At 38.3% G+C, this 27,385-nt stretch overlaps 9 protein-coding genes across 9 annotated transcripts; 5 read left to right on the forward strand and 4 right to left on the reverse strand.

The window, feature by feature from the left end:
• Nucleotides 1–2,855: 2,855 nt before the first annotated feature.
• AK88_03407 (uncharacterized protein) lies at nt 2,856–3,772 on the forward strand (the record flags this gene model as incomplete). The annotated part of the gene is made up of 3 exons (XM_012481024.1): nt 2,856–3,121; nt 3,314–3,368; nt 3,557–3,772. 3 exons carry the CDS (start codon nt 2,856–2,858, stop codon nt 3,770–3,772), a joined length of 537 nt encoding a protein of 178 aa, XP_012336447.1.
• A 1,771-nt stretch (nt 3,773–5,543) lies between these two features.
• Nucleotides 5,544–7,304, forward strand: AK88_03408 (uncharacterized protein; the record flags this gene model as incomplete). The annotated part of the gene is made up of 1 exon (XM_012481025.1): nt 5,544–7,304. The coding sequence occupies one exon, from the start codon at nt 5,544–5,546 to the stop codon at nt 7,302–7,304; it is 1,761 nt and encodes a 586-aa protein (XP_012336448.1).
• A 1,688-nt stretch (nt 7,305–8,992) lies between these two features.
• AK88_03409 (uncharacterized protein) lies at nt 8,993–11,987 on the forward strand (the record flags this gene model as incomplete). Its single annotated transcript, XM_012481026.1, has 9 exons — nt 8,993–9,100; nt 9,489–9,532; nt 9,704–9,724; nt 9,885–9,940; nt 10,088–10,156; nt 10,421–10,450; nt 10,621–10,686; nt 10,918–11,087; nt 11,289–11,987. The coding sequence occupies 9 exons, from the start codon at nt 8,993–8,995 to the stop codon at nt 11,985–11,987; spliced, it is 1,263 nt and encodes a 420-aa protein (XP_012336449.1).
• A 1,469-nt stretch (nt 11,988–13,456) lies between these two features.
• On the forward strand, nt 13,457–13,915 carry AK88_03410 (uncharacterized protein; the record flags this gene model as incomplete). Its single annotated transcript, XM_012481027.1, has 1 exon — nt 13,457–13,915. One exon carries the CDS (start codon nt 13,457–13,459, stop codon nt 13,913–13,915), a length of 459 nt encoding a protein of 152 aa, XP_012336450.1.
• A 1,355-nt stretch (nt 13,916–15,270) lies between these two features.
• Nucleotides 15,271–15,810, reverse strand: AK88_03411 (uncharacterized protein; the record flags this gene model as incomplete). The annotated part of the gene is made up of 1 exon (XM_012481028.1): nt 15,271–15,810. The coding sequence occupies one exon, from the start codon at nt 15,808–15,810 to the stop codon at nt 15,271–15,273; it is 540 nt and encodes a 179-aa protein (XP_012336451.1).
• Nucleotides 15,811–16,839: 1,029 nt separating this feature from the next.
• On the reverse strand, nt 16,840–18,261 carry AK88_03412 (6-phosphogluconate dehydrogenase (decarboxylating); the record flags this gene model as incomplete). Its single annotated transcript, XM_012481029.1, has 1 exon — nt 16,840–18,261. The coding sequence occupies one exon, from the start codon at nt 18,259–18,261 to the stop codon at nt 16,840–16,842; it is 1,422 nt and encodes a 473-aa protein (XP_012336452.1).
• A 1,765-nt stretch (nt 18,262–20,026) lies between these two features.
• AK88_03413 (uncharacterized protein) lies at nt 20,027–20,731 on the forward strand (the record flags this gene model as incomplete). Its single annotated transcript, XM_012481030.1, has 1 exon — nt 20,027–20,731. The coding sequence occupies one exon, from the start codon at nt 20,027–20,029 to the stop codon at nt 20,729–20,731; it is 705 nt and encodes a 234-aa protein (XP_012336453.1).
• Nucleotides 20,732–21,885: 1,154 nt separating this feature from the next.
• Nucleotides 21,886–22,398, reverse strand: AK88_03414 (FeS cluster assembly scaffold IscU; the record flags this gene model as incomplete). The annotated part of the gene is made up of 1 exon (XM_012481031.1): nt 21,886–22,398. One exon carries the CDS (start codon nt 22,396–22,398, stop codon nt 21,886–21,888), a length of 513 nt encoding a protein of 170 aa, XP_012336454.1.
• Nucleotides 22,399–24,193: 1,795 nt separating this feature from the next.
• AK88_03415 (uncharacterized protein) lies at nt 24,194–26,623 on the reverse strand (the record flags this gene model as incomplete). The annotated part of the gene is made up of 1 exon (XM_012481032.1): nt 24,194–26,623. One exon carries the CDS (start codon nt 26,621–26,623, stop codon nt 24,194–24,196), a length of 2,430 nt encoding a protein of 809 aa, XP_012336455.1.
• Nucleotides 26,624–27,385: the final 762 nt, after the last annotated feature.

Here is a 27,385-nt window from a genome sequence, read left to right on the forward strand (position 1 = left end):
AAAAAAAAAAAAAAAAAAAAAAAAAAAATGCAAAATGATCCATTTTTTTTTTTTTTTTTTTTTTTGGTACCCATGTTTTAGGCAAAATTTACATAGATATGTTTGCGGGCTTTGCGTAGCTTTTACTCACGTGCACGCAGCACGCCCAGGTAACACGCATAAACACATACATGCACCCTTGCTGTGCGTTATGCCTGGAATAAATTCTATTATTTCTATTTCGTGAATTTGCGGAAGCCCGCCTGTGAGTAGCTCTTCCTCAAAAGCATAAATCATATGTTTGCCTTTTTGTTTCGCAATTAACAATACATTATATTTTACGAAGTGAACTCCCATGCCTACACAAGACATTTTATTTTTTTCTCTTTGCATACTTTATGCAGACGTGTGTGCATATATAATAGGCCCACTTTTTTACTCATTTTTACCCTCTGCAACATTTAGTTATTCAGCGTGTATTTCTTTTTATAATAAATTTTCATTATCGCACATTAAGTTCAAGATTTTATATTGCATTTTACTGATTTCGTTTAAGCGCTCTTCTATCTCCTCGTGGGGGGTGTAAGAAGGTGTTCTTTTATGAGCGGTACGAACACAAAAGAACAAGAAAAAAAATCAACGTCTATTTATGTGCGCAACAGGTCGCCTTCATGAGAATTTTTTTTTTTTTATTTACCCCCCTAGTTTAGCACATTATTCGTTTTTTCCTAAATCCGTGACGGTTACGCGCACAAGGCGTATAGGATAAGCTACGAGACATGATCAACTATGTTCGTTACATTAACGACATCGTGAAACAATCCCGATGAGAACACGTCCGTAACGCGTCACACATTAATATGGACAGTAGAAGGCGCTACATTTTATGTATACACGTAAAACCATTATATGAATTATTACTTGTTTGAACAGAATTTTTATTTTTTCGTGTTTCTCATTTGTTCCCGGTATTTTCTCTTTATTCATTTTGTTGACACAGGAAGGTTTTGTTACTGTGTCACCAATTGGGTTATCAAGAAGGAAGAAAAGGAACCCCTAAAAAACAAAAACATGGGTGTCCACATTTTTTACGTTTCTATTCTTGATATTTCACGTGTGCCGGTTATGTTGGGAGCTACATATGCATAGAGAGTTGCACTACGGGGTATTTTACTACACAGCTATAGCACATACATCAGAGTTCGCTCACGCAGTTGCCTTGTTTTCTTCTTCTTTTTTTTTCCTTCTCTTGCGCAAAGGAGTAAGGCACAAAAATGCAGGACGATATTCAAACAGATAGGAGCTTTCTTTTTTGGTGTGTATAAAAATGGCAAGTTTATTTTAACAACAATTTGATTGGCATTTGCGCATTGCATTCGTCCCTTTTTCTTTATCTTTTCGTGTCTGTAACGTGGACAAGTGTTTGGAGGTGCTATTCCATAAAACGTACGTTTTTGAAGTTTGTTGGAACCATTCGGTTGGTTGCCTTTTCCTTTGCTTTTTGGTTTTTTAACCCTTATGTATTTTCGGTTTTTTATCTTTTCAGTTTTTTGCTTTTTTCACATATCTGCATTTTTCACGTTCAGCACTTCCCTTTGTTCTTCCTTTTTTTTTTTTGCGCTTTTTTTTTTTTTTTTTTTTGGCGCTCCTTTGACTCACTTTGGGTTAACTCTCATTTAATTTTTTTTTTTTTCAATTCAGGGCTCGATCTTTTTTTTTTTTTTTCCATGAGCCAAAATGCCTTCCTTGTTCACTTATTTATTTTATTCTTTTTAAAAATAGTGACCTACTTCTAATTTTTGTTCAGTTTTTTTTTTTTTTTTTTTTCAAACTATTCTTATTAACATGGCCACACTGCTTTCATGTTCTCCAACCTGTACAAGTTTTTTCCATACGTATTTGGAAAACAGAATTACGTTTAAAATGAAAATACAGGGGAACCAAACGAATCCAAATTGAAAGAAAAGCGAAACCAAGAGAGAAAAGAAAACGAGCAAAAAAAGCGCACAACGACTGCGCATATATAAATCGCACCAGTAGGTAAAAAAAGTAGTCTATGCATGGGTAGGTGTATATATATGTAGCACGAACGGGTAAAAACAGTAGCGCACGAATAGTTATAAGACACATAGATAAAAGGAAGTAGTGAAGGACAAAAAAGAATTTAACCCATGAGGCGTGTGAGCACGCAAAAACTGACTATCACACGTGTTGATGTGTAGTTTTACGTATTTAGCTTTTTTCTTCTTTGTTTTTTTTAAATTCTTTTTTCAAGGTCTTGCTTATTTATTTACACGCAAAAAAAAAAAAAAAAAAAAAGCCAATCCCAGCTTGTCACTCCAGCGTGCGTGTTATAAAATAAATGCTTTTTGTTGTTTTTTTTTTTTTTTTTTTCCCTCCATTTCTGTGCCACTGCTTTGTTTTGCATTCCTCTCTGTGTTATATGTCTGAATAGTCCTATTTAGAGCGCACCTCCTACATTTTTACACCTCAGAAATAATGTCATACGTGTGTGTATAACTACATTCTGCGCATGTGTATGTAGATAAGTGCCCTTCTTCGTGCGTGCGTTTTGCGAAAGCGATCGGACTCCAGGTTGGAGATATTTCTTGTCCATATCCTGAGCTCGCAGATGAGGGTATATTTTTTTCTTTCTATACAAGATTGTAAAGAAAGTGCAGATATTAAGGGAACAGATATATATAAACAAGGCGCTAGCATTCGCCCATATCATCTTACTTCTGTCGCACATATTTACTTAGATGCACACATGCATACTTATGCCTTCGCCAAACGTGCACGTACACCTGGCTGTAGTAGTAGCAGTACACATACCTTCCGTTACAAGTAACCATTTTGTTCACTCCACGAATTAAATGATTCCAATATTACCATATCTATATTTGGGAGACAGGGATGACATAGCTCATGTTGAAAATCTTAAAGAGAATAACATACAAGCGCTGGTAATATGTTGCACTTATTTGGAGTACCCTGAAGATAAAGTCCCAAATGGGTTTGCAAAATTACGAATTAATTTGGAAGACATTGGTATGGAACAAATATCTTCCTACTTTGAGGAATCCAATAATTTTATTCATTCGTATGTTCAGAACGAGCAGGGCGTTCTCATCTCATGCTGGTACTGTTTCGTTTTCAGTTATTATTTTTTTTATTATTTTCTTTTGTCCCTTATGATGCACGTGTGCCTGTGTGTGCATCCATATATAATATCCATTTTGGTGTATATTCTGGATGCAGCTCATTTGAGTATACCCCGTTTCGTATCAATCAATGCGCCAATAGACACTCTCGCCACCCCCTGTTTTTACAGCCAAGGGATCAGCAGATCGCCCACAATATGCATAGCCTATCTGATGGAAAAGCAGGTATTTTTTTCGTGAACAAATTTACAATGATGTTTCTCTCTCCCCTCTGCGGCTTTTAGCCATGTGTTCACAAAGTCCTGAACGTTCAGACAGTTCCACACTGGCACTGTGTCTAACGCAAGGTGTTCATTTCCCCCCTTCTTCTCCCTTTTGTGTCTGTGCCTATGCTTGTGCTTTTTGCCGTGCAGAACTTTTGCCTCATTGAAGCATTCAACTTTATAATGGAGAAGAAGACCATCTGCCCGAACATAGGATTTATTGAGCAACTGTGTGACTATGAAAAACTTTTAAAGAACAAAATTACTCTTTCCTCCAAGAAGTACATAAACTGGTTTACCTCCCAGATGTGTGACAACAGCGTACTGACGGATTTTAGTTTAGAGTGCAAAAAGAACACCATGTAGATTTGCCTTTCTCCAGAGGTCTCTGAGAGTAGTGCCTAATCATTGGCTACCTTATTTTACAGTGAAAGAGAAGCGTAATTTTTTTGCCCCATCCGAGCCAACGGAAGGTTGTTAGGGCGCGTATTGGTGAAGACACACGCGTCCACATATATGCAGACGTGTGTATTAGTTTATCAGCTCGTTCATGCTAAGGTATATGTGAGTTCAGGAGGGAACCCCCATTTTTGATTCATTTGTATAAAAATCACCCTTTTCTTTTTAAATGAACAACAGGATTGTGCGTCTTCCATCTTTGATATGTTCTCGGGGAAGGTGTACAATTATGCGTGTATATATATACAGTTATGCATATGGAAGGCCCAGAAGTATATGTCGTGCCTCCCTGCACCCCTCCTGTTCTTCTTTTTCGCAAATATATACTTTAACCTAATTCGAATATATACATGTGCCGTTATTAAAAATTAAGACATAATGATCATTTTTTTTTTGTTTATCATTCCCATTTTGCGTCCATTAAAGTGTTACTTCTTGGTACATAAGACTTTTGAGCAAATTTAAAAATTGACCATTCTGTTTTTATTGAAGTAAACATGAACGGAGAATTGCATAGGCTTTTTTTCATCTCCCATTATATATGTTTTTTTTTTTTTTTTTTTTTTTTTTTTTTTTTTTTTTTTTTTTTTTTTTTTTTTTTTTTTTTTTTTTTTTTTTTTTTTTTTTTGTATTTTATGCTTTTTCGTTGTGTGTAGTAATCCGTTTAGCATTGTTCTGAAAATAATTCGAAGTTTGCCAGCACTTGTTGAATGTCAGTTTGTCTTTTCATTTTGACACGTGCTTCACTACATACTGCTTAGACTTCACTCCTTCATTTCCTTGCCCGTTTCAAAAATTGACGCATAGCTAAAAATGCGTGCGTCTGTTTGTTCGTACAAATATGCGTATGCATGTGTATACACTTAGCTATGGCTCTGTGCCCCTGAGGGTTTTTGCTCATCCCTTTTTTTTCTATCTTGCCTGAATAGCCAAAATAGTGCTTAAAAAAATAACTATCTTGAAAAAAAAAAAAAAATGCAAAATGGCTAGCCAGTCAGGAAGCTTAGCTGAGCATTATTTTTCAGCCATTTTTTACATAGTTTCAAGTCATTTCGTTGGGGTGTGCGAAGAGGCATTGTGGGTAAACGATTATGTCAGGTACAATTAAGCGCAGCACGGGAAATGCAGACTCGAGGGCGGCGGTAATTCTCACCTTTGGCGATTAATTTCCACAAACGGGGTACAGGATCATAACCACAGCGGAATGTTGTTTATTATACGAATAAAATAAAAGGAAAAGGAAAATGACAGCAAACGCTAAATAAAGTAAATATCGGAATAGAGTCCGTGTATGGAATAGTCGAATATGTGCAAAATAAAGTAAAAAATTACTGTATGAAACAAAAGAAAGGAAAACTTGCTCTCCCTTCCAACTGTTCATGCTTAGACGTTACCCACAATTCGAAAAACGATGAAAGGACGCTACGAATTAGTAGGTATAAGGGAAAAAATCCATGATGGGCCAAACGTTGAGCCCATTCTTTTTAAGAAAATTTCTTTTTATGACACGACCTGGCTGCTCTCATATTCTTAACAAATGGGTTGTGCTCATTTCGCGTATACTTCCTTTTTTTCCCCTCTTTTTTTTTTTATAACCTCCAACGTTTGCTCCCTCCCCCCAACAGATGCGCCGCACAAACGAAGATGGCTGATGTTGTTTTTTTTTTCCTACTGCTGCATGGTAGACAACCTGATATGTTTCACATTCTCGCCAATAAGCACGTTCACGTACAAATTATACGGAATTTCGAATAATATATTTCCTCAGGTTTACCTGGTTATATATTCTATATTTTCAATCCCGCTGTCCTTCTTGTTAAGTGAATGCTCGCTACGAAGCAACGTAGTGTGTAGTTCCCTGCTGCAATTCATGGGGTGTTTGTTAAGGTACATATACTGGGAGAACTTAACGGTTGTTATGCTTGGTCAATTTCTATCATCAATTGGTCAAATAATTTTTGTGAATGCTCCTCCGGAAGTTTCCCTGGTATGGTTTCCAGAAAAGGAACGAATCATATCTACTAGCGTGTCTATAATTTCGAATGCGTTAGGCACAGCAATAATTTATTTGTATGTCCCCTTAGTGGTAATAAATGAGAAAGACATACAAGTGCTACTGAGTCACATTTGTTTGGCTAGCTTTATCGGCTGTGTGATGGTAACATTTTGCTTTGAAAATAAACCCTCTCCCACGATTGGTAGTTCTGTGCTATCCAACGCAGAATCATCATTCGACATGGAATTTCATCCAAATTTTTACAAGCTTGAAGAAGATCAAAAATTTGATACGTGCTACTTATGTATGGACAGTCCAGCAGAAGGGATAAGCGAAAATAAAATCACCATATGTTTGAAAGAGTTAAGACGATTTTTACTGGACCTGAAGGAAGAAATTGAAAATATATTAACAAAGGAGGAAATTATAAAAATTTTAATCATATTTTGTTATTCAGAATGTTTAATTAGTAGTTTTTCGGCAGATATGTCTATCGTTTTGAGAGAAAAAATGATAAGCAAAAATTACTTCTCCCTAGCTGGATCATTATTCATATGTAACACAATACTCGGAAGTGTACTAGTATGCTTGAATGCTAGTAGTGCCCATTTTAAGCTCCTAATTCTTATGTGTGTATGCATGATTATGTTCGTTTGCGTGTTACTATATCTGACTGCACATCCCATTGTGATCATTCTTACTTTAAGTTTAATCGGCTTTTGGTCTGGTCCGTTACAGCCAATATGTGTTGAAATGGCGTCCATAAGAATTTATCCCATCAATTCCAATTTATGTACTGCTCTTCTTCAAGTAATTTCTTTTTCCGTTAGCGCAATTTTTATATCATTTTTTTCGTACATATCTACCTATGTCACTACCCCCCTCGTGATCTTTTTCCTCTCCGTCCTCATGCTGCTAATCGGTCTAAAGTTAAAACCGATTAGTAGTAAGGACAGTAAGAGGCGGGAACCCGCTACTACGAATAATATTTCCTTCTCATATAGAAGTGGGCTCATAAATAGGAACACATTAATCAGGACGAATAAATTTGCCGACTTATCTGTGGACTTATTTGATGACTTGTTCCATGAGCGGGACCTCGATGACCCCTTGTTTCGGGCAACCCCAGGAGATGCTGTCCTAGAAAGGGGAAGCAGCAGAGATTCCGAGAACATAGTCCAGGAGGGACCTGTGGAGTCAGAAAATATCCCCAGCTGTATAATGCGCAAAAGGAGCGAACATCCAGGACCAGAACACCACCACAAAATCGAACTGGACAAGAAACTCAATTTGGATAACCTAAAAAAGGATCTTTTCTTTTATAACCAAAAAGTCGAATCGTCGAGAAGGGGGTCTAAATCGTTTTCCAAGAACTACTGCGATGAATGTAGTGACAATTTTGACGAAGAGAAAATGCACTTGCCAATGTACAACACGTGCTAGGCATTTTCCCAAGAAGGAATTTTGTTCCTTTCGTAATTCATTTCCACCTGGGGCCATTGCCTGGGGACGGGGAAACCGACTCTTTGTTGGTAATTTCACGGGTCTACTAATTTTATGTGTGTATCTTCGGACAATAACTTATTTTTCAAAAACTGCGAATATAATGCAATTAAAATGCTTACTTGTTTTAAAATTTGAAATTTTAAAATTTATCATTATGATTATTATCCTTTTTTTTTTTTTTTTTGTATTTTTTTTTCTTTTTGGGACACGATAGAACACACAGTGCTGTCCCATTCCACCATTTTAAACATTTCGAACGTCTTCCAAATATGCGTGAACGTTTCGTCAAATTTTGTTTTGCAAAAGTGAACACTTCGCTTGTATACCTAGAGAATAATGGGTTGCCCTTTTTTGTTTATTCCACTTGCTAGAAAGGACGAAAAGTAAAAAAACAAAAAAAAAGGTGGGGTGACGCGGTACGCGCTGTGCATGACTCTTCCCGTTTTAGTTTTACTTAGTTCCACTTGATAGTAGATCCTTTTTATGTTTTGACGTGGACTACAAATGTCATGATGTTGCGTGATGCGCTACTAAAATGTTCATATCATTTTTGGCTCTTTTTTTTGTGTGTGTTTCTTCTTTTTTTCTCGCTTTACCGTTTAGATGTGTTACAAAATTGTTCACACATAGGGCAGACACACGTAATATGCGACAAACGGATTCGATACCTTTTTGCACCCTTTTCGCGTAACATCATAAGAGGTGTGCACTTTCTGTTTGAAAGAAAAAGGTTCGAAATGGCTGCCTTACGCAACTAACCCTTTCCCGTTTTGTCATTCACATGGAGTAGATGCAGAGGAGGGCAAACAAATACTGCACTTATGAATAATCGCTAAGGAAAAGCCATCTGACGAATCCTCCTCTTCAGCTATCACAAGGTGCAAAGAGATTCTACCCCCCATAGAGGGTATATATATATGTGTGCGTGTGTACTACAGACATTTCACAAAATATGCACATGTTTGGGGCACCGCCTTCCGTGCAGTTTGGCCTAAGTCCTCCCAAAATTTCTACATTAAAAAAAAAAAAAAAAAGCAGTTCACTTATGCGCGGAAGTAATTTCTCATTTTTTCCTTCGCAACTACTTTAGCTCTACAATTGGCGTGTTTGCGCGAGCGAAGAAAATCTAAAATGCGTACCCTGCGCTGAGGTTGCATGTGGTATGTTTCGTGTGCCTATTTATACATAGCTATACATATATATGCATAAATATGAATACATGTGCCGTTCCACGTACACATATTTTGGGCTGTCTCTAGACCAGAAGCACTCCCGTGAACTTCCGAGGTAAAGACGCTTCGCCTAGGAGGCATAGACTTAGGTTCGCAAGGGGAAAGCATAACCGTTTATTTCTTTTTCTTACCCTTTTTTTTCTTTTTTTTTTTTTTTCTAAACTGTAAAAGTTCTATTTCTAAAATTGTCTAGCCATTTGGCAAAAAAAAAAAAAAGAAGTCTTACATTTTTAATGTGCTACTCGAAGGAGATATGACCAATTTGTGAGGCATTTATTTTTTGCCCTTTCTTGCCTATCATGTGAACATGTATAGTTATGTGCATGTACATGTGCATAGCTCTTCGGTGACTAGACAACAAAATAGGTTTGCCTACCCAAGTCAACTACAAACATGCGTAAATTTAATTTGATAAGTACAAAGGAGGTGTCCGAAATTGTGAGTTGGTACACCCATGTCTGTGCTGGGACCATGCAGGGATATCGCGCAACCGAGGAGGATGTAAGGCTTGTTTCCATGGGGACAGATTGTGCCCTCGACTTCTTATCATTCTAGAAGGGTGTCACACTGCTGTAGTGGACGAGGCTACAGTGCTACGTCGTTGTGGCGTCTCATTTATTATTATTTTTTCTTTTTTCCCTCGCTGTGAAAGAACAACATAAAATGCGAGCACTCGCGCAAATAAACATTTGTTGTTGACATGTTGTTTGCTTCGTATAAAGCGATATTATAATTTATTTAACTTTTGCCCATTTTTTGATGAAAGCGCCTTTCGCTTTACCGTGTCTAAGGCACACTAAGAGTTGCACCGCGGATACACGCAGATGTACGTATGCCCTCACACGCCCCCACTCATTGGCGTAACATTTCTTGCCCTCTCCGCTTCCAGGCAACGGTCATCTTGGCGTCTCTCAAAAATTTCCCCTCCTGCAGGTAGGATGAAGCGTCCCTGGAAATGGATAATAAATAGGCATTGTCCCCCCAGGAGTGTTATAACCTGGATGCGTCAATTTCTTTTTCGCGGGAGTGGTGCTAGAGCTTCACGTCCGCACATCTACACATTTGCGCATTTTCCCGTTTCACTTTTCTTCCCGCTAATTTAAGGCTGTGCACAATATTCGATGGGTAAACAATGCCACGAGGGACAAGAGAAACAATCCAGCTCCTTCCACAAATGAGAAGTCAAGCGCATAGAGCACATGTTCAGCGAGTGCTCCTATTTTTCTTCCTCCTCACATTCGCTGGATGAGCACCAAATGCACATTTTCTACTTTTCACAATTTAGCCATATAGGAAAAGAGACAGCTTTATACTGCGCTCGAAATATAGCGGATTTTATAGGTACCTTTGCAAGGAGCGAATTTTTTAAAAATTATTTTTGACCATAAAATATTTTCTCGTGTTGCCACTTATGGCCAATTCCAATTTGAAAATGCCTGCAACTGCGTAGAACGATTTTTTCTTTTTTTTTTTTTTCTTTCCCATCAGGAAACTGCGCAACGTTGGACGCACGTAGCATAACAGATGCCTGCATCCAGATGGACAACGAAATCTTAAGTGAGTAAAAAAATTATCGACTCCAAAATTGGGTTTAAGCAAAGTGGTGTACACACGAGCACAAATTTGTGTTTGCGTTCTTCATCACTCGAAGGAACCGAACTTTTGTCATGAATATGCACAACGCACGGTGTTGTCTACTTGTCTATGTTTATACACACGCATGATTGTGCATAAGCGTTGTGTCCCATCGGCATGAGGAGTAAATCCGATTTAATTGGCCTGTTCAAAATGTTGCGCATTTTTACTCACCCCATTTTGTAGACAGCAATTTTGCCAATAGTGGATCCACAGGTAAGAATAATTAGAAGGCCTTTTTTTTTTTTTTTTTATTTCAAAATAGGGGAACATAAAAATCTACCTGCATATAGGAGCCTCCTTGAAATGTGTCGCATGAAGGGATTAGCACAAAATTGACATTCTTCATGAAGTGCATATATATATGCCCACATCGTCTTTTTCAGCCATCATTGCCATCATTGAAAAGGTTATGAATCAGGATGTTTTCAAGCTTTACATTTGCAACTTAGGTAGCCCCGTGAAATTTTTTAGCTTATAATATGTGCGTCCGTTTTTACACTTTTCGCTGTTACGTCAAATAGTCGCCGCGTCGTTGGGAAATGATCGTCCATACGCCCTTTGCCCTTTTGTGTCTTCTCGCTAACGTTAAAATGATCGTCAATAGTTAGTACCTGTCAATTATTACCCATCACTTATTACCTACCAATGCTTACCCTTCCTTTGCGTTTACACCACTCTAGGTGACTCTCGGGCAATGCTAATCAAGAAGGATGGGTCGTTCATCTCCCTCAGCGAAGATCACAAACCATACAACAAAAAGGAAAAGGAGAGAATCGACAAAATCGGAGGGTTCGTGGAAAATGGCAGGATACTCGGCTACATTGGCGTATCCAGATCGTTTGGGGATAAAGTAAGCAGCAGCTTCTGAATATGTCACCCCATTTGAAAAATGCAGAAATATGGAATAGTAGCGATCGTTTCTTGGGTACACGTTTTTCCCTTTTAATTTAAAAAAAAAAAAAAGGGGATAGACATGCGCGCATCCACAGCGCTAGCAAAAAAATAAGATTAATTCCCTTTTTTTTCTATGAACCCAACACCCCCTGTGTAGAACTACAAAGGAAGGACCAGCGTTCCTTATGACCCCCACGAGACGATGATCACGTGCATACCAGACATAAAAATTTTTTACGCAAATTGCGACGACATCTTAGTGTTAGGGTGTGATGGAATATTCGAAATGCTTTCGTGGAGTGAGGTCGCCAAATTCAGCTACGAGTGTGTCAATAGGTACTCACTAAGCGATGCAGTGATTAACATTTTAGATTATGCGTTGTTGTCTGGCTCCAGAGACAACATAACGATCCAAGTAGTTAAATTTTTTAACGAGCAAGTGGAGAGTTTCCATTTTCGAGAAAAATTGGTACCCAGCATTTATATACATAATGAAAAGGTAACCAAGTATGAATTCTATGGAAGGTTCCTAAATAAGTATCACATAAATGATAGGAATATTATTAACAACTTGATGGAATACTGCACGGAAATAAAAGAAAATGTATTTTCCATTGGACCATTCTTAAAAAGAATGCGAGAAAATAAAAATACACATATTATATTAAATAGGAGGAATAAGAAAGACATAAAATATTTGACCTTGCCAATTCTACAAGAGGATCTCAAAACGAACAATTCTTTTAATGCCATGGATCAAAACGACTTCAACCGTATGAGGGAGTTTTTTAGAGAATACGACAAAAAGGTAAAGATGGTGAATTGTTCAAATGGGGGGAATAGAATTACGCGGTGAATTAGGGGAAAATTACCAATATTTTTTGTTATGTATTCTCAAATGTTTTTGTACATATGGGTCCACAAGCCACACGGGGGAAGGACATTGTGTATATGAAACATGCACATTATTGTATGTAGGCTAAAATGTGCTTGAAAAAAAAGAGGGGAACATTCATGTTTCATCATTTTTCGAGAAAATATTTGTTTTTAAAGATGTTATCAAAGGTAAATGCCCATTTGTGCTGCAATTCTTTTATTCTTTCAAGTGTTTAGAGGAACGAATGCGTAAAAGGCACGCTTTCGTCACTTCTAACTTTTAAGACGAACATCTGAAGATTCACGTGCACATACATACTACTTCTTTACCAGCATGCCGCGATTTTTTTTAATTGGAAAAATTAATTAACCATATGTAGTGATACATTCCGAAGGCCACTGTGCTACTGTGCAGAATGTGGACACTATTGTATTCACGCCATATATATGTGTGACGGTGCGATCGCAAGTGTTTCATTTGAAAAAATCTGAAGAGCTTGCAAAAAGGAGGGGGGGGAAAAAAAAGAGAGCTTCGTTTTTTTAATTTGTTTCCCTTTTATGTGTCGCTAACATGGGGGCAAGCGGGGGATTAAATGGCCCCTTTTTGTTTTACTCCTTATTTTTTTTTATTTTGTCATTTTTGCTTCTTTATACGTATTACATGTCCCTAACAATCCTGTCTGAGTTCTGTTCATCCTTCGAACGTGTGATTACTACCAAACAGGTAGCCATACGACATGGTAAATTTTCAGAAAGTTGCAAAGTTCATTAGCTAGCCAGAAGAAACAAAAAAATAGCTATGTATATATTTAAGTATGCGAACGCTGCGCTCGCCAAATTAGCAAGTTAGATTTGTAATTTATATAATCTTTAGCTACAGGGCTCAGTTATCCATATGTGTATTTCGTGAGAGCTCTGCACGAAGATTCTAACCAAGTCGTGTTGTCCATTTACCACTTTGGACAGTTCGCGCGAACAGTCAGTAGTTCTTGCGCTTCATGTGCGTATGTACATATTTGTGCACAAAAATGTGCACACTTTTTATGCACTTTTCGCATGAACATTTTTTTTTTTTTTTTTTTTTTTTTGTAAAAAATAGCTAGCTACTTCGCGCGGGGATGTCGTAAATTAATAAGACCAAAAATTGTATTTTCTTCTTCATATTACCTATTTTTTTTTTTTTTTTTTTTTTTTTATGTTGTATACGAATGTATTATTATAAAACAATTTCGATTTAAATTTATAAATTTTGTTCATTTCTCCAATTTGCTTCTGTTCAATTTAAAACCATTCACAAATTGGGAATACTTTGCTTCAGAATATAACCGCCTTGTTAAAACTTCCTCCCTTTGTCTGCACACACGAACGTTGATTTTGCACATGTGCACATACTAACGTGGAAATAAACAAATTTAAGAAAACACTTTTCCCCAGTAATCCACATTCACCATGCAACCCTTTCAGTTCTTTCCACAAGTAGATAACAAAGTGAACGTTGTTTCAATGCAGCCCTTTCAAATGTATGTCCCCAACCATAATGTGATGGTTCCACAAGCATGCCCAGAAAACATACAGCAGTATCACCATCAGCCAATCTTTTTCGAGCCCCTACCCCCAATATATGTGAAAAACCAGTTGTTGCCATCTCCTATTCTGGTACAAATGCCCACAACCGTGGTTGTTCAGAATGAGTCCCAACCGGCAATGGTTCTTAGTCAGCCACCCTCAAACATCGTAGTCAAGAATAATCCACCGACATCCGTTTTTGTGAAGCAGTCCAATCCTAATGTAGTGGTGAAGAATGAAGCGGCGCCAAATTATGTTCAGAGTGTAGAGGCGTGTCAAGAGGGAGTGCTGGCAGATATGACCCGCCCTATGATGACCACCTTGAACAAAAATATATTATAAATGCAGCAAGGTGTGGAGAAATGTACGTAGATCAGATGCGGTGAAGCATGTTTCTATTGCATGTATATGTGGAGGGGACGGGCTGAATCTACAGAATTAACCCACGCTGGTGCCATGTAGAGCTAATTAATATTAGCGCTGGAGTAGTGTCCAGTGTGGGGTACTCTACTGGATATGATGCCTCCATCTGATGTATTGAATAAGTATATAAAGAAGCTACCACGTGAGCGTGCACGGGTGTCAACGTGGGGGTATGCGTTTATATAGACCTGCAACAGACCCCCATGCGTATATTTTTCCCCTTCCTCCGATCTCACAAATAGCCTGTTTGATGATGAAGACGGCACTGAGAACACTTTCATATTAGCTTAAAGATCCATGTATAGCAAAAGTGAATAAATGAGCCTGCTACAGAACAGGGTTAAACATGTTTATGTGTCGATTTTGTCTTCATGGCTTGGCCACGATCTAGACATATGTCCCTAAACCTTGATCGCATATCTTTTTGTGCAGCTGTGAAAACATAATTTTGCATAAATGTAATTTTGTATGTACAGTTTTTCATTTTTTTTTTTTTTTTTTTTAATGGAAAACTGCCAATTTTGTTCTATTAAAAGGAGAATTGTTTAAAAGATGTCCACAAATGTGCGTGTGCTTCGTAGATGGTACGAAACGCAACATTCCCCATATGTTGCATCTTATTAGTGGAGGGATATTCCACAAGGGTTTCAATTAAAAAGTAAAACTATTCCTTCTTAAGCGAAAGTTGTATGTGATGAAAACAATTTTAAAAGTTTTTTTTTTTTTTTTTTATACATGAACCACAAAAATGGGACAAATGATAAAGGGATAGAACAAACACAACTAAAATGTTTATAAGGAGAAGTGAAGAAAAAAAAAAAAAAACAAAAAACAACAAAAAAATTCCTCACTGGGTACATTCAAATGAGTTAAGTTCTCACTACAAATGTGACAATAAAAGATTGGCGCGTATTTCTTCCCTGTATTGATCTACCATGAAATAATTTTTTCGCTTTCCCTGTATACGCCCCTCTTTTAGACATTTTTCCGCGTGTGTGTTGAAGAGGCTATCTGTTCAGATATTAGACTAAGTGGTTAGGGACAACATGTTCGATTATGTGTGATCAGGGAAAAGGGGCCTGCACATGTGTATGCGCATATGGAGTGTATTTATATGTGTCAGCATTTCTCGCGCATAAACATGTAGAAGTGGCAGGTGTACATTATAGTTGTGTCCCTCTTATTTGTGTTTGACTGTGCTGGCATAGTTGTGGAGGCTAACACATATTATGTTCCTTTTTTTTTTTTTTTCCTTCACCCCCCATTTTGGACTTTTAATATTTTGAAGGAGTGCTTTTCGTGTTGTCCTCCCTTTTATTCGAATATAGGGTCACATTGTAAGGCGAATAAGTGCCATCATTGTTCAGAGGGACACTGGTCATATATATGTTGTTCATAGGCTGAGATTTATTTTGAGTCGTTATGTACTGATTAGAGTAAATATAGGCAGGGTCTGTAAGCTCGTTCATTTCGGGGGTAGTAACTCCAAGGAGGGGTTCATTTGTGCCTTGGGGAATTACCGTATTAAGGTTGGTCATAGAGGTGAGTTCTTTCATTCGATGATTGAGGCTTAGGGCATAATTGGAGTTATCCGAAAATTCGTTCCCTGACTGTTGCATAATGATGTTTGGATTTTGTTGTCTAACTATGATAGGCTGTGGTTCATCATTTTTCAGGATGATATTTTGTGGGGGCAGATCTAGTGTAATTGGTGGGTTCGGTTGCGTGTGAATTATGACCGTGGGTGGTTGCCTCACAATGATAGGTTGTATACTGTTGTGTTGCACCATGACGTAGTATACGAGCTGGTCCATTTTGAGGGGTAAAGATTAAGGATATGGAGAAGGGCTTGAGATACCTGAGGAGTCTACAGTGTATGTTCGCAGGCAGACGCGCCAATAGAAACACAGGTGAAAGACCCGGAATGGAAATACAATTTAGGGAGCAACTCGAACAGACAATATTTATGGAAGAACACAGTACCTCACAAATACAAATGGGATGAATATTTTTTTTTTTTTTCTTAAGTCCGCTTCAAGGGTGAAGACTGTTCCATAAAGATAAACGAGTGAAGAAAAGCGCACAACACATGGGTGGGGTTTTACTTATTTTGCGAATACGTGTAGGCCGGATGAACAAGTTTGGAAGTCACAGTTGTAGTACATTTCTTCGCTTATCATTACTCAATTATCCGTTCCACTTGAGCTACTTTTTGTTTCGTTGAAGGGAATTCCTGTGTTTTTTACAGCCCCCAAGGAGCTGTGTCCGCCGAGTTGCGTCCACCTCGTGTATGTACAACGAGGGATGGAGGCCCTTCAAGCCTTGGGAACTGTTCACCGCTCTTTAGCGCCATGATGTCGGCACGTTTGTGCTTCCCAGCGTTGGAAAATATTAACAGTGAATATGTTCGTTTTTCCGCCCAGCATATTGTCATGCGGTGAGAGGTCCACTGAGGGCGCGCTGTTCATGCGTCTAACATTTGCTCCTACCCGTGTGTGTCCATTTTTAAACACGTGGAAGAAACGTGCGCTTTACCAGCACTTGGAATTTTACCCCCCGCCATGTACATATGCCGCATTTCCCACTTATGGAAGAATATAATTTGTCATTAATTTAATTTTTTTTTTTTGTTGAATAAATTTCTTGGAGTTATAATGTATGTAAAATGGAAAAATAGATAAATGTGCGTTTCGAAAAATGCGGTGAGGGAATAACATGACATGTAAGAGGAAGCGTGCATCGATTATTTGCTTCATCCGGATGATTAACAATGTGTACAAGTTTGGTTAAAACAGTTTAACCGCCACGCCCATGGGGCTAAAACGCATAGGCGAGGAAGAGATTCACTCCCATATGGTGTGGAAGTCTCCATCGCGGTCTACCCTCTTGTAGGTATGTGAACCAAAGTAGTCCCTCTGGGCCTGCACCAAATTGAGTGGCAAATTTTTAGAGGTCACCATTTGGAAGTAAGCCAAGCTAGCGGAAAACGCAGGAATGGGGATGGACGCCTTGGTAGCTACCTGAACAACTTTCCTCAAGGAAGGAAGTTTATTTTTCATTTCTTGAGCAAAATCTTCATCCAGGAATAACAAGTCTAAGTTTTCATTTTTTTTATAAGCATTAGTAATTCGATCTAAGAAAACAGCTCTAATTATACAACCTCCTCTCCAAATCCTTGAAATTTCTCCAAGGTTCAAATTCCATTTCATTTCTTCTGATACTTGCTTTAGTAAAAATAATCCTTGTGTGTAAGATATGATTTTGCAACAGTAGAGAGCATTTAACAGATCGTCCTCAAAATGGATCAAATCCTCACCCGCTACTTTGCACACTTTCATTTCATTGGAGAAATGGCTATCTGCTTTGATTCTCAACTGTTTGTATGCACTTATATTTCTTGCATCTAATGCTGCACACATGGTTGGGCATGGAATTCCCCTCTCGATAGCTTCTAACATGGTCCATTTTCCAGTTCCTTTCGCACCAGCAATATCTAATATCATATCTACCAGGTGGTTATCCGTTAAATCATCTTTCTTTGCTAAAATTTTGTATGTTATTTCGATCAGATAAGAATTTAAAATTCCCTCATTCCATTTTTTAAAAACCTCGGACAATTTCTCATTGCTATAATTCAGAACATGCTTCATTAGTAGGTAGCTCTCTGATATTAATTGCATGTCTCCATATTCGATTCCGTTATGTACCATCTTCACATAGTTGCCTGATGACCTGGGTCCTATGTAAGTAACACACGGTGATGTGCCTACCTTAGCTGAGCATTTTTCTAGAATGTCCTTAATGTTCTCATATGCATATTTGGATCCTCCTGGCATGAAAGAGCATCCGTATCGTGCCCCTGCTTCTCCTCCACTAACTCCCATGGCCAGATACTCTACATGCTGTTCCTCACAAATTGAGATTCTCCTTTCTGTGTTCAAATACCATTCATTTCCTCCGTCAATAATAATATCTCCTTTTTCAAAATGTTTTAAAATATTTTTGATCGTTTCGTCTACGGCTGGTCCGGCTTTTATCAGTAGAATAATTTTTCTGGGTTTCTTTAAGTTCTTTATTAACTGCTCTAAGGTTTCATATCCGTAAATGGGTAGGTTGCTTTGCTTTGCCTTCTTTATTGTGTCCTCCGTCCTCTCGTAAGTTCTGTTGTACACTCCTATGGTAAATCCGTTGCTCGCTATGTTCAGGCTAAGGTTTTGTCCCATCACCGCCAGCCCGATTAGTCCTATGTCACACGTGCCCGTCATTTTGTTCGAACAGAGGTGGAGGAGTGGTAGATACGGAAGTGGGGGCAAGGATACGCACGGCGGTAGTTGCTGCAAGAGGGGTGGCCGGTACACGGAAAAATATACAGTTTACAATTTATATGATGTGCACGTTTGGAGCTTGGGACAACTTCCTCTGATAAGGGAAGCACAAGGAGTGATTCCTTTTTTTGTTTTTTTTTCTTTTTGGCGCCCACTCGGAATAGACTTCTTAACACCGATATGGGGGGAGGAACTCCTATATGAGGCTGTTTTCGTGTGTATAAATGTTCACTCTTTTATATCCCCTTCGGTGGGGCAGGAAAAAAGCTGTCCTGCTCCTCCTACCCCTTCGCGGAAAGCTTATGCGGGGATGCGCCTACACAGTCATACAAGTACGCATATATATGGACGCACGTACCTGTTCTCTTTTTTGTGCTTACCGTTACGAGTGTTTGCTTTTTCTCTGCTGCCTCGGGTTGGATAACTCTCCAGGCGTTATGACGCTGATATAAATATTTGCCTCTTTTGTTTGTTTACTAAACGCAATATTTAACAATTATAGAGTTTCCTTCGTTCTTTTTTTTTTTTTTTTAATATTTTTAATATTTTTATTTTTTTAATTTTGCATTCGTTTTTTTTAGCATGAGAGAGAATTGTTGTGAGGAAGTTTTTTCACTGACGTGTGGGTCGACAGGGAATACAGGTATTCCTTGTGGCGCGGTTATGTTTGCGTTTAACTCTCGTTCGGAAGAGGCGTGTAAAAGTGTCGTCGCCGTGATGGAAGCAGCTCCGGTTCCTTCTAAAGCGAGGCCAATAAAAGCAACGACGCGATAAGTACGAGCAACTATGTAAGAGTCCACAAAAGATATTTTTTACGGGAAATTATAAATGTATGAGAGTATATCATAGGAGATAAAATGTTAGGGTCTATTTAACCATGTAGAAAAGGCGATAAAAATGAGCCACGCAGCAGGATGTATACATGACCATTGCTTTTTTTTTCTTCCCCTGGGCGCTTGACAGCATATATGACGGCGCCCATGTGCTACCTATAATTGGCCACGCAAAATTTTTCTCCTGGGTGCACTTTTTTTTTTTTTTTTTTTTTTTTTCGCGTCCTTGCTGGGGGAACATAAGTAAACGCACTGTTATATGCACAGGTTATCCTATGTAGTGAGGCCACTGTGTATTTGTAGCACAAGATAAAGTAAGAGATGCCCTGCGTGGAAATCGTAAGCGTGCTAATTGCACATCTCCATGTGGAAGGAACAAACACGAAGCTACTCTCCTCCTCTGGATTGCCGACAGGCGCAGCGGCCATCAACCCTTCCTCTAGATTGCACGAAAAATTTGCGGCTGCACTTTTTATAATAACTTATGCGTAAACAACCACGCACGAATGTATGCACTTAGCACGCGCTAGTGGTTAGGCACCACCAGGGGGAAAAAGCTTCGCATCGCATTTAATTTATAGAGGAGTGCCGATTGACTTGAACAGATAGGTGCATCGTGTGGAAATTGGCTAACCTGTTTAGAAAAAAAAAGAAATAAAAACATACAGTGATGGTAACGGCGAACCTATTTGGAAAAAACATAGAGCCATAGGGTGAAGGCAAAAGCGAAGCATATAACCACTTACGTGCATGATGACACTGAGCAGCCGCTAGATGATAAAGGAACAAAGGGGAAGACCGTTCCATGTGCTTCCCCACCCGCCCACACACACACGTCGACGCGTTATGTACACAAATAAATTCACTTAATAATGATTAGAGTTATCTCTGCCATACGCAAAGGAGCCTTTTTAAGAGCGTACGAGAAGCTGATCCCCACATGCTGTAACAACACAAGTAGGTGTACACTTTTGTGCAAGGGGAGTTTCATAAACGGGACGAGTCCCCCAAGAAAAAGTTACACAACACTATCAGAAGACGCTGTGAAGGCCATAACGAATCTGAAAGAAGTTGTAAAAAAACCGGATAAAAAAAAAAAGAACATTACAAGAGAGACTCTTAAAAATTGCCAAGGCCATAAAAGACGATATAAATTATTTGGAGAGAGAGAAGAATTTCACAACATCGACAGGGACAAAAATAATCTCATTATAGAACCAACGGATTCATTTCGTGCTGTAATTACCACATCTAAAAATAATGTGCATGTTCAGGTTGTTAACAAAAGTAAGAATTACAAAACAGTGTTTGGATCCTTTGCAGGAAACGTTGGCTTTACAAAGACACTGCAACAAAGTGAAAGGTGCGCCTACAGAATAGGGGAAAATATTGCCAAAAAATGTAGGAGGCTTGGAATATTCAGTATCGACATAAAATTTAGAAGAATCATGAGAGTAGAGACTGTGTTGCAAGCTATGTATGCCAACAATTTAAACATTACACAAATTATTCATGAGCCTAGATTGCCCAAGTGTGGATTAAATGCCTCCAAGCCAAGGAAGAGAAGACGTGTATAAAAGGATTGGCTCAGCAGAAAAAAGTGTGGTAATTTATCTGCACTAATCTAGAATGTACCCATAACCAATCGGTAACATTTCCCGCGAAATGTGTTTTACAAATCTGGCCATCCTTGCTGAATAAGGCTGCGTCCAATATGGTTACTCGCTCATGCGAGTTAAGCAAACTACAACCATTTCGTAACAAAGCGGTAACGGTTTGTTTTTTTAAGCGTATAAATTGCGTCATTATTTATTTATTTTTTTTTTTTTTTTGAGCATTTGGGATGACCCGTCTATTGCATTCGTCATCCTGCCACGTGAACCATATATATGCGCATAACAAAAAAGTCTACATGCGCAAATGGCACATGGCGGCAACTTTGCCCTTGTGCCGAATTCATTTGAAAAAGGAAAATTAAATTTGTTTACAAACTTGTTTTACCAAATTGCGATTATAGAAATAATTAAAAAAGTTGAAAGAGCACGAAAGAGCAAAAAAGGGGTGAATAGCTGCCACATGGACATGCATACGCACACCTGCATACGTGAGTGGATACGTCCAAAATAGGCAACCTCAATATGGTACAGAAAAAAGAAAAAAAAACAAAAAGCGTTTACAAATGGTCCCCTAGCTGAACTTTCGAAAAGAAAAACAGCGTCGAAAGAGCTAGAGGCGGGGGGGAGGTGGAATGTACAATTCTGCGAGTGTTCGCAAATTGGCTAAACGAATTCCTTCATGGTGTCGTCATGCACCGCAATAAAAAGAAAACGAAGGGACGAAGAAGAAAAAACAATTACAGCATTCAGTTGTAATGTGCACACAGTTGATACACATCCTGATTATGCATCAAAATACTCCAAGGCATTCTTGCTTCCGTTGGGTTTGTGGACATTACATGTCGTGTTTAAAAATGTCAATTGTTGGTGTTGCGCACCTCTCGCTGGGTGTTATATGTTGTGATATGTCTTCTGCGTTGAACATAAAATCTGCTTCACGAATGGATTGAAAAAGGGGTTTCCAAAATGAAAAAGAACAAAACCTCCATGAGCGCCCCATATTACAAATGAAAGCATCCAGGTGCTGTCTACCCTCACATATCATAAGAAAACAAAAGCTCTGTGTTGGCCCCTTCCTCGGGTTACATATGTTCAGTACACCATTCAGCGGTTAATCAATTTATCACTTTTTCTCTGTAATTTTTTATGGCGTGCTTGATCGCGTCTTCCGCTAATAAACTGCAGTGTATTTTGACTGGAGGTAAACTCAAGTGGGAAGCAATGTCGTCGTTTTTAATTTTGAGGGCTTCGTCTATGGTCTTCCCCTTGATCAATTCAGTGGCGTAAGAGCTACTAGCAATTGCGGAGCCACATCCAAAGGCCATAAATCGCGCGTCTTTAATCACATTGTCTTCGATTTTCAATTGCAATTTTATGACATCACCACAGGACGCTTTACCTACAATGGATGTCCCAATGTTTTTTTCATTCTTATCAAACGAGCCAACATTCCTGGGTTTATTAAAATGGTCCTTCACATTATCACTGTAGCTTCGGGCCGCACATGGGTAATAGCCATTGTTCACGATGTTTCCATTTACGCGCGGTAAGCACAGGGGTGCTCTTCCCGCTGCCGACAAGGCTGCCCCCTTTCCTTTGCAAAGCAGCGAAAGGAAAGTAGCCATCATAAATGGATTTTATGGCAATTGAGATGGAGATAAATGTTGATTATCTCGCAAAGGGGGAAAAAGTTTTTTTTTTTTTTTTTCCCGTTTAGCTAATGCGCAGTACAGTTACTCCTTCATTCCCCCATGCATGTGGTTAATTATGTAATGATGTAGTGAAATATAAATGCTGGGAGATCTCTTAAAAAAAAAGAAAAAAATGGTTAAGCAGCCTTAATTCACAATTTAAAAATAACATTTTCGTAAAATTTAAAATTGTTCAGTTTTTTTTTCTTGTAACCTGTAATATAAGCGATTGAACTGCTGGCAAAAAATAAAGGGCAATTAATTCACCAAAAAAAAAAAAAAAAAAAAAAAAAAAAAAAAGACTATCCCCGATGTTGAAAAAAAAGGAAAAAAAAATTGGGACAAAAGAAAAAAAACATTTATTGTAACTTTTCCTTTTCCTGGGCAGCAGAAAGAGAATGAAAAACCTGAAGAGAGTCAAATTACAAATACTAAAATTACGTCAAATTTGAACAAAAGCTAGCTTTTTGTAACGACAGCATGGCATTTATTTGTAAATAAAGTGTCATTAAATTAAAAATGCCATGCGGAAAAATATGCGCACTAAATTAAAAGTATGCATTTCAATCCGCGTTTGTGCGAAGGGAAAAAAAAAAAAAAAATAATCGCAACAAAATGGCAGCATTACATATCATCACTTGACGTGGCATTACCTTTTACATGACGCCAAATGGTACGAAGTCGCATGAAATCGTATGCGTCGAAAGGGTCAAATGGAGTTAAGAAGGAAAATGAAAAAAGAAAAATCGTATTACAACCCTTCGTGAAATTTGATCAATGCCTTATGTTTACATGCAGTGGGAGAGAAATAAAAATAACGAGAAAATATTCCTGCGCAGGTCTACATAACTGTGGATTTGTATAACCCACATTATGACACCATTTTGCTGTGTTATACTAAAAGGGTGGGAAGGGGGAAGAAACAAAAAAAAATGCCAAATGTGATCACATGTTGAGTGTCTAAAGCAGCTCTACCTCCTTTTTAAAGAAAAATAAAATAAAACCTCCCTCAGCTTGAACGAATACATTTGTTGTAGACATGAAAGACTCTCTCGCCGAAACATATGTTTAAGCGTAAAAAAAAAATGGCGACTTAGGGTCTCATTTTTTCGCGTCCATAATGGCTCCAAATGGTTATGTTTCATTTACATCACCTGGTGTGTAGCACAGTGGGAGAACTCCACATCCCATTGGCCTACTTCGCACCCATTTTATATTCATACATTTATATTTCAACAGTGGGAACGAAACCCACATTTGTTTTTACGTTTTAGTTAAGTATGATTTTGTGTGCAAGAAAAGAATCAACAAGTCTATGATGCACACAGGTGTAATAAAATAAAAAAAAAGAAAAAAAAAAAAAAAAAAAATTCCATAACTTACATTTCAAAGGTGAATGCATATTTCAAAGGCACTTGCGTATGTCAGTTCATTTGTAATTGCGCATATGTTTCTTTTTTTTTTTTTTGTGCGCAGTGCCCGTTGGCCAAGGATGCTCCTTAAAAATATGCTCACACTTTTACCGTACATAAAAAAAAAAAAATTATACATCGCACTTGTGTGAGTTAAAGAAAAAAAAAAAAAAAAAAATTAGGACGGGATGAAAAAAAAAGGAGTAAATCTGAACCTTGAGGTACACAGACGTTTGCACAAAACGGTTCTGAAAATGATTCCGAAATTTTTCCTGTCCTGACGAAGATTCCGCTCTATCTCTCGCTCCTGGCGCTTCCACTTAGTTTATCGAAATCGGGTCGGTGATATCCATGAGGTACTTGACTACTCCCTCGTCGTATTCGGATGGATTCTTCTTCAGTCTGGGGAGGAGAGTTTTTCTAATTTTGTCATGGTATTCATTAATGTCTTTAATTTCTTCAGTGGTGAGTATAGAATAATCGAGTAATTTCTTTTCATACGGATAGAGAGTTAAATCTTCAAAGCTGTAGAATTCTGCGTCGTCTGTTTTCTTCTTGCTAATTACGTATTGCATGTTTTCGATTCTAACACCAAATTTGTTTGCGAGGTAGTATCCTGGTTCGTTCGAAAGTACCATAAAAGGTTTCAGTGGAGTACCAGCAGCTGGTCCTATGGAGCATCCATCTTCATGAACGTTTAAGAATAATCCTACTCCATGTCCAGTTCCGTGATTATAATCGAGGAAGTGTTTGAATAAATTTTCACGTGCAATAAAATCTAGGGCCATAGAATTTGTGTAGCTGGCAAAAATAACTTTTCTTAAATGTAGGTGTCCTTTAAGTACTAAGGTGTAGATTCTCTTTTCTTCCGCTGTGGGTTCTCCAAAGTGAGTAGTTCTAGTTACATCTGTGGTTCCGTGTAAGTATTGTCCTCCAGAATCAAGGAGAAAAATGCTTGGCGTGATTTTTGAATTTGTAGATTCAGTAACTTCGTAGTGAATGACTGCAGCATTTGATCCGCTGGCCGAGATGGTTGCAAAGGAGGGGAAGATAAAGTTTGGTTTGGTGGATCTGAAGTAATCTACTTTATTTTTTAAAGACATTTCCGTTTCGTTAAATAGCTCTTTGGTTTTTCTCTTCTCTTCACACCAGTGGAAGAATTGTAAAAGTGCCAATCCATCAAGCACATGTGCCTCTATCATGTTATCTATTTCGACGTCCCTTTTAACTGCTTTCATGTGAAGTACGGGAGATTTTTCGAGCAATATGTTGTCCTTTTTAAAAAGCATGTAGATCATTAGGTTGATATATGGGCTGAGAGAAATATCGTATTTTTTCTGCGAATCGGATTCTTTTAGGGTGACTTCTTTGGAGGGGAGTGTATTTACTGCGCTTGGTTGCTTGCCTGCGTTGGTCAGTGACATGGATTTGGAAGCGACGTTGTCCCTTAAGTATTCGACCACAGTTTCGTACTCCTGGACAGTGACCTTAACTGTGTTGAGGTGTCTGATGGAACTCGGGGAGAGGTTTTTAGATTTAGTGAATAAAATCATTTTTTCAAATTCTTCAGTTTCTCTATTATACTCGAAGTAGAGGTAGGCATAGAACAGAGGAGAAAAAGTGTAATCAAATCCACGAAGGTTTAAAATATAAGCAATTTCGTCTAACTCTGAGAGTAATAATTTATCCACATTTTTTTTATCGAAGGCAAATACTTGTCTTAATTTTTCTAATTTTTCTCCTGAACATGCACCGTTATATACTCTGTCATGTATGAACACCTGTTTGTTATTAACTTGATTGTTTGGTACGTCTACTAGGGATTTTTCTAAAATGAGGAAGTTTATATTTCCATTCTTTTCAATTTGGTTCATATTTTTTTCGTAAATCATTTTTTCTTGCACGACTTTGTCGGGATAAGTGGACTCTATTTTACTCTTTAGCTTTTCGTAGAAAGCGACACTAGTGTTTTTTCCATCCACTGCAATATTGTTAAATTCCAAACACGCAATTGTTTCGTATATTTCATCTCGGTTGGTAATTCTGCTAACTCGCAGGGTGAAAATGTCGTGGTTTAATTCTTTTTGCGCTTGTAATTCGTACAATGCATTCACGTACAAAATTTGCTTGTCCTTGGTGAGTATTAAGATACCATCAGCTCCACTGTAGTTGCTCAAAAATAATATTTTCTTGTCCTTGTCATTTATTATTTCTGAGTTGTGTTCGTCGCTGTTTATTAGGATGTACACATCGATGTTTTTTTCTTGCATTACTTTCTTTATATTTGAAAGTCTCTGTTCAATGGGGACTGCCATGGTGTTTCTATCTTCTCCTTGATCGTTACTTTGTTGTGATTGCTGAGAGGCCTCTTTTCTCAGTTGCTCTAGTTGTGTAATGGCTTCTTGACTATTCCTCCCGTTTTCCTGTGTGGAGTTTCCCGCAGCAGTGGAGAAGCTGACGCCGCTCTGCTGGTAAATCTGAGGGAACTTTTTCTTGAAGTATGAGGCAATTGTCCTGTTCGATGCTCCGTTGGCGTTTATTTTGTGATTATCTACGTTATTAGGGTTGTTCTGGTCTCTGTTGTTGCCTCTATGGTCGCCTACGTTGCTGCTGCTGTTGCCGGAATTGGTGTACTTGTGTATGGAACTGATGTATGCAGAAACGTAGTTAACCCTTGTTCCCTTGTAAAAGACGTTTAAATGGAATACCATTAAAGAAGAAAACGCGTAAAAGAGGGTATTCAGACGCATATTTGGTAGTGGAGGTGGGCGAAAAGTGGGGGGTGAATGTGAAGATCCGTGCACCAGTTGGTGCCCCGGTGTGGTCAGCGATCGCTGGGTGGGTGGTGTATGTTAAGTGTGGGGGGGTACCCCAGTACGGAGGAGCTTAACTGCTTAGTAGCTCAACCCCTTGGTAGTTCAACAGCTTGGTGCCCCAACTGTCGCTCTCTCAATAACCATATATCACGCATGCACGAGCAACGCTCCTGCACTGCACATAAAACGTGCTGTACAAAAAAGCTGCCGAGGTGACTCTTTAGAAGGCTAAGCCAAACTAAGCCAAGAGCCGCTTCATTATGTAGAGTTGAGACCCTGGCCGAAGTGGGCTCGGAAAATATGTATTATGCAGGTTATATACATATGGCCATCTAAGCAAGTAAGGATTGAGTAAATGTATATATGTAGATACGCGCAGGTGAAAATGTAACTATATAAAAAAAAAATGTAAAAAAAAAAAAAAAAAAAAAAAAAAATGGTAGTTCCCTCTCAGTCATTGAAAAAAAATTAAGGAAAAAAAAAAAAAAAGTTTAAAAATGCATGTATCAAAACAGAAAAAAAAAACGTAAGGAATCGCTAAAAAGTTATGTACATTTTATTTATGCAATTATAGTTAAATGCCTATGGCAATATTTATATTATGTACACTATATGTTGCGTAACTTTAATTACTAACATGCAGTATAACCGCATGGAGAAATGCGGGCGAGAACAAAAAAAAAAAAAAAAAAAAAA

The sequence above is a fragment of the Plasmodium fragile genome (genome assembly GCF_000956335.1).
Source record: "Plasmodium fragile strain nilgiri unplaced genomic scaffold supercont1.39, whole genome shotgun sequence".
Taxonomy (NCBI): domain Eukaryota; phylum Apicomplexa; class Aconoidasida; order Haemosporida; family Plasmodiidae; genus Plasmodium; species Plasmodium fragile.